This window comes from Lynx rufus, unplaced genomic scaffold, assembly GCF_022079265.1.
Source record: "Lynx rufus isolate CCGP_SWC_20201006 ecotype Redwood Valley unplaced genomic scaffold, mLynRuf1.p SCAF_5, whole genome shotgun sequence".
In the NCBI taxonomy this organism is placed as follows: domain Eukaryota; kingdom Metazoa; phylum Chordata; class Mammalia; order Carnivora; family Felidae; genus Lynx; species Lynx rufus.
Genome location: NW_025814867.1, coordinates 86401213 through 86422492, shown reverse-complemented (window position 1 = coordinate 86422492; position 21280 = coordinate 86401213). Strand labels below are relative to the sequence as shown.

Here is a 21280-nt window from a genome sequence, read left to right as displayed (position 1 = left end):
GTCTGATAGTCTAAATTGCACTTCATAGGCTTTTTTTTGCCCCTAAGAGTTTTCTAACTTCTAATGCTGTGATTATATCTTAATGACATTTTTAGGGTAAATGTGTAACTCTTCTTTCTCTTCACAGCTGCATCAAGATCTCATTATGCATCAGAAAAATGAAAAAACAGAAGAAAATTTTATGGAGGAAAGGAATCCATTTAGCCTTTTCTGAGAAATGGAATACTGGATTTGGAGGCTTTAAGAAGTTCTGCTTTCACCAACACTTGTGCATTCTGAAAGCCAAATTGGGAAGGCCAATTATTTGGAGCAGGCAGCTGAGGCATTTCCAGTGCAGAAAGAAGGCCCTTCAAATCCAGAAGACATGGGTCCAGGATGCACCTTTTTTTGCTAAGGCAAAGTCCAGTGTGGCTTCTCAGAATGTTAGTACTTTGCCCTCTAAAGTGAAAAGAAAAGACTCTAAACACTTCATTTCCTCCTCAAGGACCCTCCTGAAACTCCAAGCAGAGAGGCTGCTATCATCAACAAAGAACTCTGACCATGAATACTGTGGAGATAAAAGTCTCTTGAAGGCGGTTGCTGACTTACCAGCAAATAGTGTTTTAGGTCAGGTCAGTGGTCACAGACCTGGGACGGAGCCACAAGCTTCTGACTTTCCCATGAAGTTCAATGGGGAGAGCCAAAGTCCAGGTGAGAGTGGCACAATTGTGGTCACCTTGAGCAACCATAAGAGAAAGCGCTTTTGTTATGGCTGCTACCAAGGGCTGGAGCACCACAGGAATGGGGGACCCCTGATTCCAAAAAAGTTTCAACTTAACCAACATAGAAGAATAAAAGTATCTCCTCTTATGATGTATGAGAAATTATCCATGATTAGATTTCGGTACAGGATTCTCAGATCCCAGCACTTCAGAACAAAAAGCAAAGTTTGCAAGCTAAAAAAAGCCCAGCGAAGCTGGGTGCAGGTCACTGGGGACCATCAAGAGACCCTTAGGGAAAACAGTGAGGGTGGCAGTTGCAGCCCATTCCCTTCCCCAGAACCTAAAGACCCTTCTTGTCGGCATCAACCGTACTTCCCAGATATGGACAGCAATGCTGTGATGAAGGGAAAGAACTCTCATGTGCCTGATGGCCACACTAAAGGAAGCCCTTTCTTGGGCAAGGAGCTTAGTTTAGATGAAGCATTCCCTGACCAACAGAATGGTAGTGTCACATACACCTGGGACCAGTCACCCTGTTCTCCTAAGTGGGAGTGTACAGAGCTGATTCATGATATCCCCTTATCAGAACATGATTCTAGTAACATGTTTATCTCAGAAAACGAAAGAGAAGTTATGACTCTGGGTCAGGAAAATCGGACAAGTACTGTCAGTGATGACAGAGTAAAACTGCCCATGTCTGGGGCAGATCAGTCTGTGAGTGATGTAGATGGGCCTGTGTCCGAAAAGACTGAGAGCTCATGCCAGATGGATGAGGATGGATCTCTCAAGCAGAACATTCTTAGTTCTAAGTTGCTGGACCACCCTTACTGTAAAAGTCCACTGGAGGCTCCTCTGACATGCAGTGGACTCAAACTCGAAAATCAAGCAGGAGGTGGGAGGAACAGTCAGAAAGCATCTCCCGTGGATGACGAACAGCTGTCAATCTGCCTTTCTGGTACGCACTCTTCCTTTATTCTCCCTCAACCTGCGGCCCACACTTGCTGTCCATTATCTTTTCTTTCTGTGTTCTTTTTTTAAGTTTGTTTATTTTTGAGAGAATGAGTTGGGGGAGGGGCAGAGAGAGGGGGAGAGAGAGAATCCCAATCAGGCTCCGTACTGTTCCCACGGAGCCCGATATGGAGCTCAAACTCACAAACCATGAGATCGTGACCTGAGCCAAAACCAAGAGTTGGATGCCTAACTGACTGAGCCACCCAAGTGCCCCCCATTATCTTTTCTGGGAGATTCCTGTTTTTTCCTTCCACACATGGATTTCCCTTTAAGCATTTAGACATTCTTCTTTGAAGTCTTCTATATTGCTGTATTATGGAGATGTTCAATACTTTTGGTTGATGATATTTGTGTTGCTTCCAGTTGTTTTCTTCTATAAATGATAGCGCAATGAAACTACTTCTTTATACTTTAACAGTTTTTTCTCTAAGTTAAATTTGTAGTAGTGGAATTGATAATGAACAAATACACTTAAAATTTTAAGAGAATTGTGAAATTACCCTCCAAAAAGTTGAACCAGTTTACACTTGTTAAAATTTACTAATCTTCTCTTCTAGATCACCTGAGAGTTGTTTTGATTTGTGTTTTTGAGTTTAAAGTTTGAACATCTTTTTCTGTGTTTCTTGGCCATCTTTGGTTTGTATATAATTTTCCTTTGCCTAGAAGTTCCTATATGCCAGGCATTGTGCTAGTTCTGAGACTGTGGCAGTGAGCAAGAAACAGTGATTCCTACCTTGTTAAATTTTAATTACAAATGTCCTAAGAGTTTAAGTTTTTCCTTCCCCAAAGGTAAAAGTACCCTGACTTTGAGTGTGGTAATTTCGCTTAAAGGAAATGATCAATTCTTCATTGTGAAACTTATCTATCTTTAACGGCTTCAAGTTTTTACGTCATACTTTAAAAAGTCTTCTTGTCAAAATCTACCCCATGAGTAAGCTGGTGTAAACATTTTTGGAAGACAATATGGCAATATTAGTCTTTGACCCATTCCCCTTCTTGCAGTTTATCCAAAATAGGAATATATTTATTTGTATAGGGACATTACTTATAGTATTGTCCTGGTAGTAAAAAAACTGGAGACAACTGGAGCACCTGGGTGGCTCAGTCAGTTGAGCGTCCGACTTCGGCTCAGGTCATGATCTCGTGGTTCGTGAGTTTGAGCCCCGCGTTGGGCTCTGTGCTGACAACACAGAGCCTGGAGTATGCTTTGGATTCTGTGTCCCCCTCTCTCTCCGCCCACCCCTACTTGCTCTCTGTCTCTCTCTGTCTTTCAAAAATGAATAAACATAAAAAAATTTTTTTTTTTTTATAAAAACAAAACAAAACTGGAGACAACCAAAAAAAAGTTTCTATGGAAGTATAAATTACAGCACATCTGGGCAATACTACATTATGAAGCTGTTAAAAAGTTCAGTCTATATTTTGAACTGAAAGCTGTCTACATAAAGTGAAAAAAGCAAGTTGCAAAACAGAATGATGCCACTTTGTTAAGAGATATACACACAAATGGAGCATATGTATAGAAGTGTGCACACATTTGTATCGGCCACATCTGGAAATAGATATCAAATTGTTATAAAGGGCTTTTCTGGGGAATTAGGAGAATCACTTCTTGGTGGTTTAAACAATTCTGAGCACTTTGTTTTCTTAACCGTTAAGTATGTATAGAAAGTTTTTCTCCACAAAAAGACACAGAGTAGTACAGAGTCCTAGCAAATCTTTAAAAATAAAACAGTTTCTGTTGTTTATACTGTCTTAGAATAGGGAAAGGCAAATTCTCTACTATAAAGTTAGCAAAACCACATAATACATAAACCTGAAAAAGTAAGCATTTACGCATAGATACCAATTAACTTAAAGAGATGTAGCGCTTCCAAAAGCAATTGATCAGTTGACTAATGGCATACAGTAAGACTGTAGTGTGACATGAGGAAGTAGGCATTTTTACAGAATGCACACTTGGTGATCTGCAAAGTAATTCATTATTTTAATAGACTGAGGAAAGAAGAACCAGAAGAACCATTTTTGGGGTTTTACTTAGCATCTCCATGCTGATTGAAAAGGGTTGAAGGCAGAGCAACAGCTACTGCCCATCACAGCCCTCCCTGCACCAGCAAAAAAAAAAAATTACCCGAGTAGAGATAAGCCCACAATCTATCACCAAATATGAGGAAAGCCAGCACAATGAAAAGGACAAATTCAACAAATAAAGGAACTAAACCTGAATAATCAGTATTAATAGAGCAATTAGAATAGGAATCCATACGGGACAATCAGTATAGTGAATGCTCCTTTAACTGACTTCTATAGCATTAGTTAATACTAAGTTCCACGGCATGGTGAATGCTGGCTTTTCTCTAATAGAACTACACATGTTCACTGCAGTAGATTGATACACTTATCAAGAGCCAGTAGTACTTACTACAGTTTACTTACTGTTTTATAATTGTAAATATTGCATAAAACTGGTTTTGGAAGGAAAAAAAATAGATTCCTATGTCAGTATATTCCAGGTAGATTAAAAATTTAACCAATTAGAGACACACACACACAAACCTGTACACAGATGTTCATAGCATCATTATTCATCATAGCCAAAAAGTAGAAACAATCCAAATGTCCATCAACTGATGAAAAAGTAAGTAAAATTTGGTATTTTATACAATGGGATATTCTGGCATAAAAAGGAATGAAGTACTGCTGTATGTTTCAGTGTGGATGAACCTTGAAAACATGCTAAGTAAAAAGAGCCAGGCACAAAAGGCCACATACTATGGTGATTCTATTGATTTGAAATGTCCATGGTAGGCAAATACAGAGATAGAAAGTAGGTTAATAGTTGCCAGGGGCTGTAGAGAGGAAGCAATGAGGAGTGACTCCTAACTGGTACAAAGTTTCTTGTGGAGTAATATGAATGTTACTAAATTAGGTGATAGTAATGGTTGGACAACTCTGAATTTCCCCCCCCCCAAAAAAAAAAAGAATTTTTTTACACTTTAGAAGAGTAATTTTTTGTGGTATGTGAATCATGGGTCAGTAAAGCTATTAAAAAGAACACATAACACCATTTTATAATTTCACATTAATAATACATTTAATAATTTTCTGTTACTTTTTGAGAGAGTGTATGTGCAGAGATGGGACAGAGGGAGAGAGAGAATCCCAAGCAGGCTTAATGCCCAGCGTAGATCCCAGTCTCACCATGAGATCATGACCTGAGCCAAAATCAAGAGTCAGACATTCAATCAACTGAGCTACCCAGGTGTCCCAATAATACATTTTAAAGCCTGATAGGAAACTCAGACGCAATATACCAGTTTGACTCCATAAACACTAAAGCTGTGTGTGTATATAAGAAGTCATTAATGAAAATTTAGAACTTTTAGATATGCATGTCCTTTGACCCAGAGATTTGACTTTTAGTGAGTGTGTTGTGAAGAAACAACAGAACCAGGATATATCAAGGGTTTTAGTTGTGACATTAATTGGAGAGCTAAAAAATTAACAAATGGTCCCCAGTAGGGAATTGTTTATGGCATACCCATTTACTGGGTTACTAGATTGTTTTGAATTGGCCTAGGGAAAAAAAAATTCCATAGTGTATTTAATGGGATAAAATAACTTCAAAAAGAGAAACTAGAGTGCTACTTACATGTTGAATAAATGATGTTCATATTAAAGGGCATAAAAGTTCTAAAGGAATTAGAGGATGATTGCCATTTTATTTTAAAATGTTTATGGTCATGTATTAGAAAAAAAATACTGGGGCACCTGGGTGGCTCAGTTGGTTCGGTGTCCGACTTCGGCTCAGGTCATGATCTCACGGCTTATGATTTTGAGCCCCATGTGGGGCTCTGTGTTGACAGCTCAGAGCCTGGAGCCTGTTTTGGATTCTGTGTCTCCCTCTCTCTCTGCCCCTCCCCCACTTGCGTTCTGTCTTTCCCTCTCTCTCAAAAATAAATAAATATTAAAAAAAAAATCCTGGGCCCCTGGGTAGCTCAGTCGATTGAACAGTGAGCGTCTGACTCTTGATTTAGGCTTCGATTTACATCAAAATGAATTCCAACTGTAAATAAAAGATTTAGTTAATAGTTCTAATATTATTTGAGTGATCTTTTCCCTGTGGTTATGAGTTGCTACCTGTTATTAGGTCTCTTTCTGGATTTGGTTTTTCAATTTCTGTACTAGTAGTAGTCTGTCTTAATTCTAGTAGTTTTATAATTTTTTTAAAGTTTATTTTGACAGTGTGTGTGAGCAGAGGAGGGGCAGAGAATCTCAAGTAGGCTCTGTGCTATCAGCACAGAGTCCAGCGCAGGGCTCACACTCACAAACCATGAGATCGTGCCCTGAGCCAAAATCCAGGGTGGGACGCTTAACCAGTGGAGCCACCCACGTGCCCCAGTTTTATAATTTGATGGGAGTAGGCCCTTCTCCTCTCTTGCCCTCCCTTATTCACCTCTCCTCTTTAATTCTTTTCAAAAATTTCTAGGAATTTCTCATGTTTTGGTCCCAAGATGAATTTTAGATTTGTTTTTTCAATTAAACAAACAAAAATAATGGCTTTGATTGGTATTGCATCACATTTATAGACTAAGGGGAAATTACATTTATTATAATACTGAGTTTTCCTGTCTAAAAACAAAGAATTACTCCATTTATTGACCTATGTCCTTTCACCAGAATTTTGTGCTTTTCACTTAGGCTTACACATTTCTTTAGTCTTAGCTATTTCATGCCTTATTTTGTCATTAAGATTTTGTTTTAAGTAATCTCTGCATCCAATGTTGGGCTCGAACCTACAACCCTAAGATCAAGAGTGGCATGCCCCACTGAGCCAGCCAGATGCCCCATGCCTTCCTTATTTTTGATGGGACCTTTCTGACATGTGTATTGTATTTTGTTGAAGAAGCAAATGGTTCCACTTCTTGTATGCACAACACAACCTCATTCCACATTCATGGTGGGATGTGACCTGTCAATTGCCTTTAGAAAAAACTATCCAGCACATTTGGTTTAAGATGAGCAATTTAACTTCTGAAATAACACTTCAGGTTTTGTTTTTCATATTATTTCCTTTTGTGGGTTTTTTTTTTTTTAATTCTTAGTTTATTAATCCTCTCATGAAGGATTTCTGCAGTATTTATCTGCACAATCACCACAGATAAAGTCATTGTAGAATCTTTACTCCTTTTTGCTGGCACCAACATTGGCTTTTGCAGTCCCCCTGACTTTCTGCATTCTGTTCTTGTGTTCTTTTGTTGTTTTCTTGAGGTCTTTTTCTTTTCATACAGGCCGTCTTACAAGACTGTGGGTTCGTTTTTCTTTGCATAATCCAAGGACTCATAAATCATGCCAAAGCCAGTCGCCTTGCCACCACCAAAATGGGTTCTGTATCCAAATACAAAGATGACATCTGATGTGGTCTTGTACATTTTGGCTGTTTTTCCCCGAATTTCTGACGTAGGTACTTTTGCCTTTTCCAGATGAAGAACATCAGTGACCACTTGTTTCTGCTGAAATAGTGGACTGGTCATGAACTTGCTGGTCCCAACAGTTACTGTTGTTGTGTTGTTCATGATGGCTGAGCTTCTAGCAGCCAGGGAGGAAGAGTTACTACCTTTTGTTACTACCTTTTGTGCTGGCAGATGGACTATAATTTGAATTCTAGTTTTTGTTTTCTTTTTCCCCTAACATTTTATCATTTCTTTCTTGGTCACATTGAAGTTTTAGTACTATGCCACATGCATTTTTCCTTTTTGGTTCATTAGTTTGTGAATGCAAGTGGGTAAAAAATAATGGGTTTAATTCTCATCTTAAGAAGCCATTTTCTGGGTAATTCTTGGCCAGGGGGTATTAAAAGGAAAAGATGCAGTGAAGAACAAGTTGCTTTTGTAGAGAAAAGATAATAGGTATCTCCTGCTTTGGAGGCAGCATAGGTTAATAGTTAATGGTTAACTTTCTGTGGTCATATAACCTATAATCAGAATCTTACTCTGCCATATGCTACTTAAGGGTTCTTGGGAAAGTTACTTAACCTCCCTAAGCTTCCTACCTCCATTGGTAAAGTAGGGATGCTGTCTAACACAGGGTAGTTAAAAGGATGAGATGTAGTAGTGGTTGGTTTATGATAATGCTATTTGAATGCAGTTTTACTTCTGGTCCCAGTGAGATGTGTGTATCAATAAGACATTGTCCTCTAGGGTTCTCCTTGAACATCTGCACAGGACCTTTCTGCTGCATTAGAAATCCATGTTTATCATCTGAAAGTGAAAACAAAAATGCAGATAAGAAGAAACAAAAATAACTTAAAATCCCCCCAATACTACCACCATAGATAACACTGTTAAGAGGGATACCTCTTTCCTATGATACTAGTTTGGAATTGGGGTCAATATCCCATTGATAGAGGAGACTGCTTTCTTATTTGAAGAGTCTCAAGGTTGCTGAGCCTACAGTTTACTCTTTTATTATTAGGGGCATTATTTTTGTATGAAATTTGCTCTTCAAATGCAGTTTCTCAAATGTTGGGATTCCTTATCTTCTATTTGAGTTCATTCTCCCATGTAGACAGACATAAGGCTGTTCTTAGGTAACCTGTAAACACTTGTTGGCAAATACAAGTTTAGAAGCCCCAAATCTTTACCTCCTTCTCTTATTAAGCTGGAACAAAGGATTCCCTTTCTGTCTTCTTTATGCCTAAAGCCTAGACCAGAACCAGGCATAAACAATCAGCGGTTTCCTGTTTACTATATCCTGACCTTTGCTCTGAAGCCTTTCAAATTGGGAGCCTTCTGGTAGGAGACTAACAAAAGGAAGATCTGTTTTTCACACCTTTGTCTGACCCTCCCTCAAAAAAATCCACCCTGTTCTTGGGACAGTTACTCCATTGTTCTCTTTCCTGTCCATTTTGTACTGATGTGTACCAGAGGCCATTCTTGAAGGTAGAAAGGGGACTGGGTAAAATAAGTGGCTAACAGTGCTCATTCTTCCCATCTTAATTCTGGAAACTTTTAGACTGATGGTTAATTAGGTTATTGCTCTCCCCATTCAGCATCAGTGAATGTCCTAAGTCATGTCAGCATTTTTGTAAGCCTTTCTTTCCCTCAGCTTCTGTGTATTTCCTTAGAAATAAAGCCCTGATTTTATTTCCTAGGACCTTTTTAAGTATGTTTGTTCAGTGGGTCCTCATGGAAGCCATTAAAATGCGTATACATCTTATTTGACCCAAAGACTGTCCTATTCTGGCCAAGAAGTCATCCTTTAATTCTGCTTCCCCTTTTAAAATACGCTGACACACACTTACCAAATAATAGTGACTGCGATCTCAACAAATCCTTCAACAAATTGTGCTTTTTGAAAAGATAACTCCTTTGGGGGCACCTGGGTGGCTCAGTTGGTTGAGCATTCAGCTTCAGCTTAAGTCATGATCTCAGGGTTTGTGATTTCGAGCCCCTCATTGGGCTTGCTGCTGTTAGCTCTGAGCCCACTTTGGATCCTCTGTAGCCCTGCCACGCCTTCCCCACTCATGCACACATGCTCTCTCTCAAAAATAAAAAAAATATTTTAAAAAAGAAAACTCCTTTAGTTACCAGATGTGATACACATTTAACCAGGTGATTAAACCATTTTAGATTTCACTCTTTAGAAGGGAAGATTCTTCTTCAAGGTTAAACTATTGAGTGATGTCAATCTTCAGTTTTAGCTAGCCATTTTCTAACAGTGCATCAGTAGCTTTAAAAATCCAATGTGAAATGATACCTTAAGGCATTTCTCTCTGGATTGGAATGGTGAGGGCCTGATCTATTTTATTTCTTACAAAACATAACTTTTAATTAAAAGATTTCTGTATAGCGTAATGTATAGGTTAAATGTGTGGTAAGTGTTGTGTATAGGTTAAATATTGGGAGAATGACTTTTGCTGAAAATGGTTTTTCCATTGTAATTTCTCTTCCTTTATTTAAGGATTCCTAGATGAGGTTATGAAGAAGTATGGCAGTTTGGTCCCACTCAGTGAAAAAGATGTCCTTGGAAGACTAAAAGATGTCTTTAATGAAGACTTTTCTAATAGGTTTGTCAATAATGCTTAATTTAAGCCCTTGAAAATAAAATTGTTGGTACATGTGACTTTAAAAAAAGAAGATACTTAGTAAATTTAGTGGAACTCGTGTTTCTTTTCTTTCAAAATCTTTTTCAGAAAACCATTTATCAATAGAGAAATAACAAACTATCGGGCCAGGCATCAAAAATGCAACTTCCGCATCTTCTACAATAAGCACATGCTGGATATGGATGATCTGGCAACTCTGGATGGTCAGAATTGGCTGAATGACCAGGTTAGTGTATTGTAGGTTCTCAGTGTGGAAAAGTTGCAGAGGATGTTGGATAATAAAATATAATTAACCTTTGGGTTGGTCTCATAGTTATGTTTTGAATCAAGGATTCTTTACCCTTACTAAAGCTACTCATTCACCAACCCCAGCATCCAAAAGGTTTGATTACTGTTAACGGTGTCAGTGTTATTCATTCTGATGGGATGTTCTGATGGGATGTTCTGAATTGTATAGGGTTAGTAAGCTGGTTTTATGTTGACTTTTTATAGGTCATTAATATGTATGGTGAGCTGATAATGGATGCAGTCCCAGACAAAGTAAGTGAAAGTTACTCTTCAGGAGAGAGAATTCTTGTGTATTAAAATGAGGTTTCTTTTTAACTTGATGTAATTATTTGATATTCCTTCGATTTTTTTTTTTTTAATATTCCTTCGATTTTTAAAGGTTTTGATTTTATCTTGATCAGGCGCTAACATTAGGTTGGGCATAGGTCCTAGACAATATTTGAGCATAAGAAAGTCAGATTGCCAGTGTTTTCCTACATGTTTATTTACTTTTGAGAGCGAGCGAGCATGAGCGGGAGAGGGACAGAAAGAGGAAACACAGAATCTGAAGTGGGCTTCATGCTCTGAGCTGTTAGCACAGAGCCTGTCGTTGGGCTTGAACCCACGAACTGCAAGATCATGACCTGAGTGGAAGTCAGACACTCAACCGGACTGAGCCATCCAGGCGTGCCTCACCTTTTTTTTTTTTTTAAAGATTTAATTTAAGATTTAAGTAATCTCTGTACGAGTGGCTTGCATTCACAATCCAAGATCAAGAGTCACACACTCCACCAACTGAACCAGACAGGCACCCCAAGGAGGCTTTTTTAAGGTGTGAAAAAAGTTGGGGCGCCTGGGTGGTTCAGTCAGTTGAGCATCCAACTCTGGCTCAGATCATAATCTCCCGGTTGTTGAGTTTTAGTCCTGCATCGGGCTCACTGCTGTCTTTGCAAAGCCCACTTCGGATCCTCTGTCCCCTTTCTCTCTGCCCCTCCCCCCATTCGTGCTTGCTCTCAAAAATAAAAAACAACTGAGTATATTTTAAGATCTTATTGGCTTTATTCAAATGATTCATGAATCAGGCAGCATCCCATCTAATAAGTAAAAAGGAGCTTTGAAGAGCTGTACAAAATGGAAGACTTATAAGGCAGAAGGGGGCAGGACGAGGGGGTTATTAGCAAGAGTAGATTGATTGCAGCAAAGTTACCTTACTTGAGGGGAAGACCAGGTCTAACAGGCAGGTTACCTAAGTAGTGCTGAGCAGGTAATTCTGTTAAGATTACAGTCCTGGGAGAGGCTGAAGTTGCAATTAGGTTAGGTATTTTTGGTTTGGTGACATGGGCTAAGCACAAGTCAGCACTAAGTTAGACTCTATTTTGGGTCTGTTGTCTCTTTTTTAACAGTGAGGAGATGCACAAAAAGAGTGTATTTTTGCTTTAAGTTTTTCAATTTAACTTAAAGTCTTATTCTTTTTAAAGATGTAATAAAGTGGTATTCATTGTCACTTTTTCTTGGATTAATCTTGGGTATTCTGTTTAAATACAGACAAACCCTCCTTAAACTCTAAAATTCCCATAGAGTTTTGTTACTATTAAAATTATTTTTTTTTTTATTTATTTATTTTTTTTTTTTAAAAAAAATTTTTTTTTCAACGTTTATTTATTTTTGGGACAGAGAGAGACAGAGCATGAACGGGGGAGGGGCAGAGAGAGAGGGAGACACAGGATCGGAAACAGGCTCCAGGCTCTGAGCCATCAGCCCAGAGCCTGACGCGGGGCTCGAACTCACGGACCGCGAGATCGTGACCTGGCTGAAGTCGGACGCTTAACCGACTGCGCCACCCAGGCGCCCCTAAAATTATTTTTTTTAATTTAATGTGTTAATTTTTCTGAGTATTTAGATTGCCTGATGGGTAACTTTTGATTTCAATATCTAAAATCTTTCCAAATACTTTTATAAATCTAATAATTTAAACAGGTAAATAAATATAATGAGTCGGAGATTCCAACACTTTATGAATATAGACAAAATGTTTTACAACTTTCCACTTAAAATCGCAATTCTGTTGCATTTTAAATTGGAATCATGAGGTTAATCTGTTGGATTCTCTATTATGTGAAATTCTCTTAATCACCAGAAAGTTTAAACCTAAACACATATTATAGATGACTTTTAACATAAAGGTGTTAATTTTAAGGGTATAATTTACCTTCATTATTTCTACATTATATTTAATTCTGAACCTTCATTGGATTAAAAGGACACTTACAGTCCCCAGACCAGTAGCACCAACATTACCTAGGAATTTACCAGAGATGTAAAAGTTTGAACTCTAACCTACCCCTACTGAATCAGAAACTGGAGGTGGGGCCCAACAATCTGCTTTCACAAGCTGTCCGGATTCTAATGCACACAGAGTTTGAGAATCACTTTTCTTAGAAATAGCTATTACAAGCTCTTTTTTTTTTTTAATTTTTTATTTTTTTAAAAATTTTTTTTTAACGTTTATTTATTTTTGAGACAGAGACAGAGCATGAACGGGGGGAGGGGCAGAGAGAGAGGGAGACACAGAATCAGAAACAGGCTCCAGGCTCTGAGCCATCAGCCCAGAGCCTGACGTGGGGCTCGAACTCACGGACCGCGAGATCGTGACCTGGCTGAAGTCGGACGCTTAACCGACTGCGCCACCCAGGCGCCCCACAAGCTCTTTTTATTGATATCTTAAGCTGCAGAGATCTCAGAACAGCGTGCATTAGGGTTTTTTGGAAGGTTTTTCAAACCAAACTGTTGAGCTCCACGCTCAGTTTCTGCATTAGTAAATGGTCTGGGGTAGGGCCTGAAAATTTGCACTTTAAGAAGTTCCTGGGGATGCTGATACTGCTGATCTGGTGACCACATCCTGAGAACCTCAACACTGAGGGAACATTTTTTTCATCTCAAGCGAATCCATTACTGAGTGAACACGTTAAGACCACAATATGTTTACTAGCTCACATGAGCCGATCCTAATTTATAAGCCAGAAATTTGATGTCAGGACATGATGTTCCATATGACCAGGTTAATTATTTCTGTGCTAGAAATGATCATGTTAAGGCTTTTTAACAGTTATGAAAGCAGGAATCTGCAAGTCCATATCCTTCAGATGGGGTTAGTTTTGTAATCCATATCCCTTGAGTTCAAGGTAATGTTACCTCATTCTTTCTTAGCCTCTTTCAGTTTTATCACCTGATTTGGAGAGATTTGTCAGGTTGCTTCTCTACTTGATTGGATTCAGGTAATCTATTTATTTACTGTCCCATTCCAGTTCTGACTATAGACCACAGTGTAAGGTTATTCTAAGAAAATTTGGAACAGAATCTTCTGTGAATCAGGTAATGTATTTTCTATAGAAGAAACTTTTCCTCCTTTTGGTCTGTCGTACATACAAGGGTTTTTAAATTTCCATGTTCTTTTGAAGTTAAATCTGGGTACGGCTTAATATAATCTGGGTGCTTATATTTGATGTCTCTTCTAGGTTCACTTCTTCAACAGCTTTTTTCATAGACAGCTGGTAACCAAAGGATATAATGGAGTAAAAAGATGGACTAAAAAGGTATTCTCTTTATTTCTTTTTTATTCTAAATGTGAAATGCAAATAAGCCACTTTGAGTGGAAGGATAACAACTTTAATGTCCATATGATACTGTTTAGAAATAGACGCTTAAAAAAAAAACCACTCTTTTAATATAATTATTTCTTATTGTTTTTTACATCCTGTTGTTTGAAACACAAGACACTAATAAAACTCCAAGTCTGTCCAGTTTATTGGATTATGCTCTAAATGAAAGCACTGAGCTGGAAGTTAATGGTTCCAGCATTGTCATTAGCTTGCTGTGCAACTTGGACGAGACACTTTATTTGGGCTTCAGAATGCTTCATTTGGGCTTCATAAAACAAAATGATAAAATCAGCATAACCCTTAAAGCTCCTTGCAACCTTAACTTCTCTCTGGAGTCATTTACTAGTGCCAGAAACATTATTTTAAAAGCCCATTTATATTCTGTTTTTGATATTTTGACATAATTACCGAGTTTAGATTCCACAGTTACAGGTTTAGAGATACTGTAGCATTTTGTCTTTTTATACTGGATAGGTTATAGAAAATTAAGAGTAAGTCTTGTCTTGAGTAGTTGTGGATGGAAATAATTTTTTGCAAAGTAAAACACCTGACTGAACATGACTATTTAGGTAATATGTGCAAAGCATTATCAGTAATGCCAAGATAAACATGGCTGAAGGGTACAAATCCAGGGGAATAGATAGAATGAACTCAGGACTCAGACCTGGGTTCAGATCCTGCTGTAGCCACTTTACAAGTTGTAAGACCTTGGGCAGATGACTTAATTCCTTTAAGCTTCAGTTTCCTCATTTGTCAAATGGTAGTATCACAAGTATTTACCTTGCTAAGAGGATTAAATGAGATAATTTGTGTAAATCACTAAGCACAACAGTAAGAATCATTATGTTATGATGGTAGAAACATGGGCAGCAGCTAGTGTAGCTTGAGTACAGAGAGCAAAGAAGAGAGTGGCATGAAGTGGACCTGATCTAGTGATGTAGGGCATTAAGGTTTAGATTTTGAATTTTACCCTAAATGTATAGGAATCTATTGAAGGGTTCTTGGTGACATCATCCAATTTGTAGTCTTTGCTCTAGCAGCACTGAAGAAGATGGATGAATGTGGGAGCAAAGCTGATGTGGGTAGAACAGGAGGCCACTGCAAAGTACCATTAGTGGTACTTTGGATTAGAATGGTAGCAGGATAGATGGGATATGTACATAAATATGAATGTGATCTAGGAAGTAAAATCAACAGGACTTGGGTGACAGATTGGTTATGGGCATGAAGGAGAAGGAAATGTGAAAGATGACTTCCAAGTACAGTATATGATGATCTTTTCCTCATCTACATAACTCTTCTTGGTTAAGTAGCATCCCACCATATGGGTATATTTTTTAAATTGACCAGTCCCCTAATAGTTATCCTTAATTTTTCTTGCATAAACACCAATACAGCCTATCCAGTGGTACAAGCCACATACAGGCATACCTTCTTTTATTGTGCTTCACTTTATTGTGCTTCACAGATACTGCGCTTTTTACAAATTGATTTGTGGCAATCCTGCATCAAGTAAGTCTATTGGCGCCGTGTTTCCAACAGCATTTGCTCATGTTGTGTCTTTGTGTCACATTTTGGTAATTCTTGTAGTTATTTTAAACTTTATTATTATTATATTTTTTATAGTGATCAGTGATCCTTGATGTTAGTATAGCCATTGTTCTGGGGTGCCATGAACTGTACCCATAGAAGATGGCAAACTTAATGTTATGTATGTTCTGACTGCTCCCCCCACCAACTGTTCCCATCTCTCTCCCTTTGGGCCTCTCTATTCCCTAGATACACAGCAATACTGAAATTAGGCCAGTAACACCACAGTGTGTTCAAGTGAAAGGGAGAGTCCTATGCCTCTCACTTTAAATCAAAAGCTAGAAATTATCAAGTTTAGTGAGGAAGGCACACTGAAAGCTGAGATTGGCTGGAAGCTAGGCCTCCTGTGCCAGACAAGTTGTGAACACAGAAGAAAAGTTCTTGAAGGCTACTCCAATGAACACATGAATGACAAAGTGAAAACAGCCTTATTGCTGATATGGCAAAGGTTTTAGTAGTCTGTATAGAAGATCAAACCAGACAAAACAGTCCCTTACGCCAAAGCCTAATCTATTGCAAGACCCTGTCTTCAGTTCTGTGAATGCTGAGAGAGATGAGGAAACCGAAAGAAGAAAAATTTGAAGCTAGCGGAGGTTGGCTCATGAGGTTTAAAGAAAGAAGCCGTCTCCATAGCATAAAAGTGCAAGGTGAAGCAGCAGCAGGTGCTGGTGTAGAAGCTACAGCAAGTTATTTGGAAGATCTGGCTCAGACAATTCATAAAGGTGATGACACTAAGCAACAGATTTTCAGTGTAGATGAAACAGACTTCTATTGGCAGAAGATGCCATCTAGGACCTTAATAGCTAGAGAAGAAAAAGTCAATACTTGGCTTCAAAGGACAGGCTGACTCTCTTGTTAGGTAGGGGCTTATGTGGCTGGTGACTTGAAGTTGAAGCCAGTGCTCATTTACCATTCTGAAAATCCTAAGGCCGTTAAGAATTATGTTAAACCTACTCTGCCTGGGCTCTGTAAATGGAACCACAAAGCCTGGACGACAGCACATCTGTTCACAACATGATTTACTGATTATTTTAAGCCCACTGTTGAGACCTACTACTCAGAAAGATGCCTTTCAAAATAAGACCTGTCATTGACAATGCACCTGGTTACCCTAAGAGCCCTGATGGAGATGTCCAACGAGATTAATATTTTTATGCCTGCATAACCTCTGTTCTGCAGCCCATAGACCAAGGAGAAATTTCAACTTTCAAGTCAGATTATTTAAGAAATACTTTTCATAAGGCTATAGCTGCCATAGATGGTGTGTGATTCCTCTGATGTATCTGGGCAAAGTAAATTGAAAATCTTCTGGAAAGGACTCACCATTCTAGGTGCCCCATTAAGAACATTTATGATTCATGGGAAGAGGTCAAAATATCAAAATTAACAGTTTAGATGAAGTGGATTCCAACTATCATGGATGACTTTGAGGGTTCAAGACTTTAGTGGAAGAAGTAAATGCAGATGTGGGGGAAATAGCAAGAGAACTAGAAGTGGAGCCTGAAGATGGGACTGAATTGCTGCAACCTCTTGATAAAACTTGAATAGATAAGGAGTTGCTTCTTACAGATGAGCAAAGAAAGTGGTTTCTTGAGATGGAATCTGCTCTTAGTAAAGATGCTGTGAGAATTGTTATGGCAACAGAAGATTTAGAATATTATATACATTTAGTTGATAAAGCAGCAACAGGGTTTGAGAAAATGTACACCAATTGTGAAAGAAGTTCTGTGGGTAAAATGCTATCAAACAGCATCACATGCTACAGAGGAATTGTTCGTGAAAGGAAGATTCTATCAGTACTGTAAACTTCATGTTATCCAATTTAAGAAATTACCACAGCCACCCAACCTTCAGTACACTACTATCCCGATCAGTCAGGAGCCATCAACATTTAGGCAAGACCCTCCACCACCAAAAAGATTACAACTCACTAAAAGTGAGTCAGCATTGTTGGTGGTTAGCACTTTTAATAACAAAAAATATTTTTTATTTAAGGTATGTATATTTTTTGTAGACATAATGCTACACACTTAATAGGCTACAGTTTGTGTAAACAACTTTTATATGCACTGGGAAACCAAAAAAACTCCTTTGACTCGTTTTATTGCAGTGGTCTGGTACTGAACCCACAATATTTCCGAGGTATGCCTGTATATGCTATATATAAGAAACATAAAAGAAAATGAACAAGAAAGGTTGAAAATAAAGTGACAGTTAAAAAGGGTCTAGGCAAATGTAAACCAAAAGAAAGGAGTGGTAAATAAAAAGAAGGAATGGCAGTATCAGGAGCAGATGAGGTAGAATTTAAGGTAGAAAGTAAACTGTGTGATACAATTTCAATATATAGGAGGTGCCTGGGTGGCTCAGTTGGTTGAGTGTCTGACTCTTGATTTTCGTTCAGGTCATGATCTCAGGGTTCCGTGGACTCAAGCCCTGCATCGGGTTCCACACTGATGGTGCGAAGCCTGCTTGGGATTCTCTCTCTGCCTCTCTCTCAAAATAAATAAATAAACTCAAAAAAAAAAAAAAAAGAAGAAGAAAGCTAATGGCCATTAAATGCCTTGATCATTAAATAAAAAATTAAAAACAGAATTTAGTGTTCACTAAATTAGATTACATCAAGATAGATTACAGAATGACCAAGGATTTGAATGCAACAAAAATAAATAAAACAATGGAAATACTAAGAAAACTCCATGAAAGAACTGGTCCATAGGGTAACTGAGTCCATTCTGTGCACAACTTAAAAGTTTATAAAAGAAAAGTGAATTCAGTTACATAAAAATAACTCTGCATTTAAAATAGCGATGTAAAAAAACAAATAGTAAACTAGGGAAGATATTTGCCATTAATGTCACAGAACTGATTTTCTTAATATATAAAGGGTTTATACAAATTGATAAGAAAAAGACTACCAACTCAGCAGAAAAATAGGTGGGTGATATGAATGAAAAGGTTTGTAGTAAAGAAAGGTGTTCTGGAAATAAATTCTTTGTCAGGTCTATGTTTTGTGATTGTTTTCTGTCTATAGCTTTTTTACTTATTTTCTTAAGCATGTGTTTTGGTAAAGATTTTTAGTTTTGATGATTTCTCCATATGGATATCCAGTTCTTCCAATGTCATTTGCTTGGAAAGACTTCTCTTTCCTAGTTTAGTTGCTTTGGTACCATTGTAGAAAATCAGCTGACCACATATGTATGGGTCGGTTTCTGCACTTTGTGTTCTTATCCATTGATCTCTGTTATTATGCCAATACCACACTGTCTTGATCACTGTATCTTTAGAGTATATCTTGATATATAGTGTAAGTTGGCCAGCTTTATCCTTTTTCCAGAATGTTTTGGGAATTCCAGGTCGTTTGCATTTTCATTTTCATACAAATTTTAGAATCAGCTTGTCAGTTTTTTTTTTTTTTAAACTTGCGGGATTAGTTTGGGGAGAATAAACATCTTAACAATATTAAATCTTCCATTTCCATGTACATGGTACATGTTCCCTTTATTTGGGGTCTTTAATTTTTCTCAGCAATATTTTCTAATTCTTAGTGTACAGGTCTTGCACATATTTTAAAAAAATGTAACCATGGGCACCTGGGTGGCTGTTGTTAAGCATCTGACTTCGGCACAGTCACGGTCTCATGGTTCATGAGTTTAAGTCCCACATTGGGTGAGCTCAAGCCCTGCTTCTTTCTTTCTCTCTCCCCCTCCCCCTAGATCACTTGCGCCCTCTTTATCTCGAAAACAAAACAAAACATGAAGCGCCTGGTTGGCTCGGTTGAGTGTCAGACTTCAGGTCAGGTCATGATCTCACGGCTTGTGAGTTCAAGCCCCATGTCAGGCTCTGTGCTAACAGCTCAGAGCCTGGAGCCTGCTTCTGATTGTGTGTCTCCCTCGCTTTCTGCCCCTCCCCCACTCACGTCCTCCTGTCTCTCTCAAAAATAAACATTAAAAAAAAATTATAAAACAAAACATAGCCCTATTTCATATTTCCGGAACTGCTATAAACAGAATTTTTTAAATGCTGTCTTCCAATTGTTTCCTGTTAGCAATAGAAATACAACTTATTTCTGTGAATTGACCTTGTATCCTGTGACCTTGCCAGACTCACTGGTTGAGGAACTTTTTTGTAGATTATGAGATTTTCATAGACAATCATGTTTCTAAGTAGTGAGTGTTTTAATTTTCCCTTCCAATTTGTATGCCATTTTTTTTCTTGCCTTATTGCACTGGCTGGGACTTCTATGAGAGGGGACATCTTTGCCTCGTTCTCAGTCTTAGGAGAAAAGCAGTCTTTCACTACTGTTTGTGTTGACAGTTGTAGGGTTTTTTGTAGATACTGTTTTATCAGGTCAAAGAAGTTTTGGTCCTATTCCTAGTTTATGTGACAGTTTTTAACCATAAATGGATGTTGAGTTTTATCAAATACTTTTCCTGCGTCTAAGGACATGATCCTATAGTTTCTCATCTTTAGTCCTTAAATGGGCTCCCAGATGGGAGGAACAGCACCTAATCTGGAGACATAACAGTCTCAGGGCCACAGGATGGCTCTTGAAGCTTCAGCTTGGTCATGACATAAATTCACTTCTATTTACAGAGCACTAGTTAAAGCAAATCACATGACAGGACTACTTTCTTCACCTGGGAGGGACAGTGAAGCCACATGACATCAGGCAGTTCTATATAATTCTCTTTATAGGAAGGGCAACAAATAATTGGGTCAATAATAATACAGTCTACCACACATACCATTCTTAATTATATATATAAAGTTATGTATGAGAGAGATAATGTATTAAAAAGAAGAAAAATCTGGAAAGATATACACTGAAGTGTACTTCTTATCTGTATTTTCTAATTTTTATTTAAAAATTGTTTTCATAGGGGCACCCAGGTAGCTCAGTCGGTTGAGTGTCCAACTCTTGACTTTGGCTTGTGTTGTGATCCCAGGGATGTGGAATTGAGCCCTGTGTTGGGCTCCACACTGAGCACAGAGAATGCTTAAGATTCTCTTTCTCCCCCCACCCCCTCCATGTTTATAGCAGCACTATCAACAATAGCCAAAGTATGGAAAGAGCCCAAATGTCCATCAATGGGTGAATGGATAAAGAAAATGTGGTTTATATACATAATGGAGTATTACTCGGCAACAAAAAGAATGAAATCTTGCCATTTGCAACTATGTGGATAGAACTGGAGGGTATTATGCTAAGTGAAATTAGAGAAAGATAAAAATCATAGGACTTCACTCGTATGAGGACTTTAAGAGACAAAACAGATGAACATAAAGGAAGGGAAACAAAAATAATATAAAAACAGGGAGGGGGACAAAACATAAGAGACTCATAAATGTGGAGAACAAACAGAGGGTTACTGGAGGGGTTGTGGGAGGGAGGATGGGCTAAATGGGTAAGAGGCACTAAGGAATCTACTCCTGAAATCATTGTTTCACTATATGCTAACTAATTTGGATGTAAATTTTTAAAAATAAATAAAATTAAAAAAAAATCTTTACTAACAAGAAAATTCTCTTTCTCCCTCTGCCCCTCTCCCCTGCTCATACACTTTCTCTCTCTAAAATAAACTAAAAAGACAAAATTGTTTTTATAATTAGGAGAAAGCTTTTTTAAAAATGTTTATTTTTTCAAGAGACAGAGCATGAGCGGGGTAGGGGCAGAGAGAGAAGGAAACACAGAATCTGAAGCAGGCTCCAGGCTCTGAGCTGTCAGCACAGAGCCCGATGCAGGGCTCAAACTCCTGAACCATTAGATCATGTGAAGTCAGACGCTTAACTGAGCCACCCAGGCACCCCAGAAAGAATTTCTTTTTAAGCAGAATGTAAATTTAGCCTCATTTAATACTGTGTTTAGATGTGATTCCTTGTTTTAGATACTTAGGATTTGTGCATTGGAAAGGACCAACTGTCTTCATGTTTTCTTCTGTCCACCT

The 21280-nt window shown here is 38.2% G+C and overlaps 2 protein-coding genes and 1 pseudogene across 5 annotated transcripts in view; 1 reads left to right on the top strand and 2 right to left on the bottom strand.

Annotated features, from left to right (window-relative positions):
• The window catches only part of SENP5 (SUMO specific peptidase 5), a 50753-nt gene that overhangs the window by 19529 nt on the left and 9944 nt on the right, over nt 1–21280 (top strand). For 3 of the 4 annotated variants that reach the window (XM_047098557.1, XM_047098555.1, XM_047098556.1), the window contains exons 2-6: nt 128–1656; nt 9675–9780; nt 9907–10045; nt 10312–10359; nt 13602–13679. In XM_047098557.1, coding sequence (XP_046954513.1) covers nt 159–1656; nt 9675–9780; nt 9907–10045; nt 10312–10359; nt 13602–13679 — 1869 coding nt within the window. In that variant the 5' untranslated portion in view covers nt 128–158. The remainder of the gene's footprint in view (nt 1–127; nt 1657–9674; nt 9781–9906; nt 10046–10311; nt 10360–13601; nt 13680–21280) is intronic. The other variant, XM_047098558.1, reaches the window with a different exon arrangement.
• LOC124525924 (40S ribosomal protein S24-like) lies at nt 6050–7290 on the bottom strand (annotated as a pseudogene).
• The window catches only part of NCBP2 (nuclear cap binding protein subunit 2), a 33627-nt gene continuing 20176 nt past the window's right edge, over nt 7830–21280 (bottom strand). Inside the window, exon 5 of the mRNA XM_047098560.1 lies at nt 7830–7972. Coding sequence (XP_046954516.1) covers nt 7969–7972 — 4 coding nt within the window. The 3' untranslated portion in view covers nt 7830–7968. The remainder of the gene's footprint in view (nt 7973–21280) is intronic.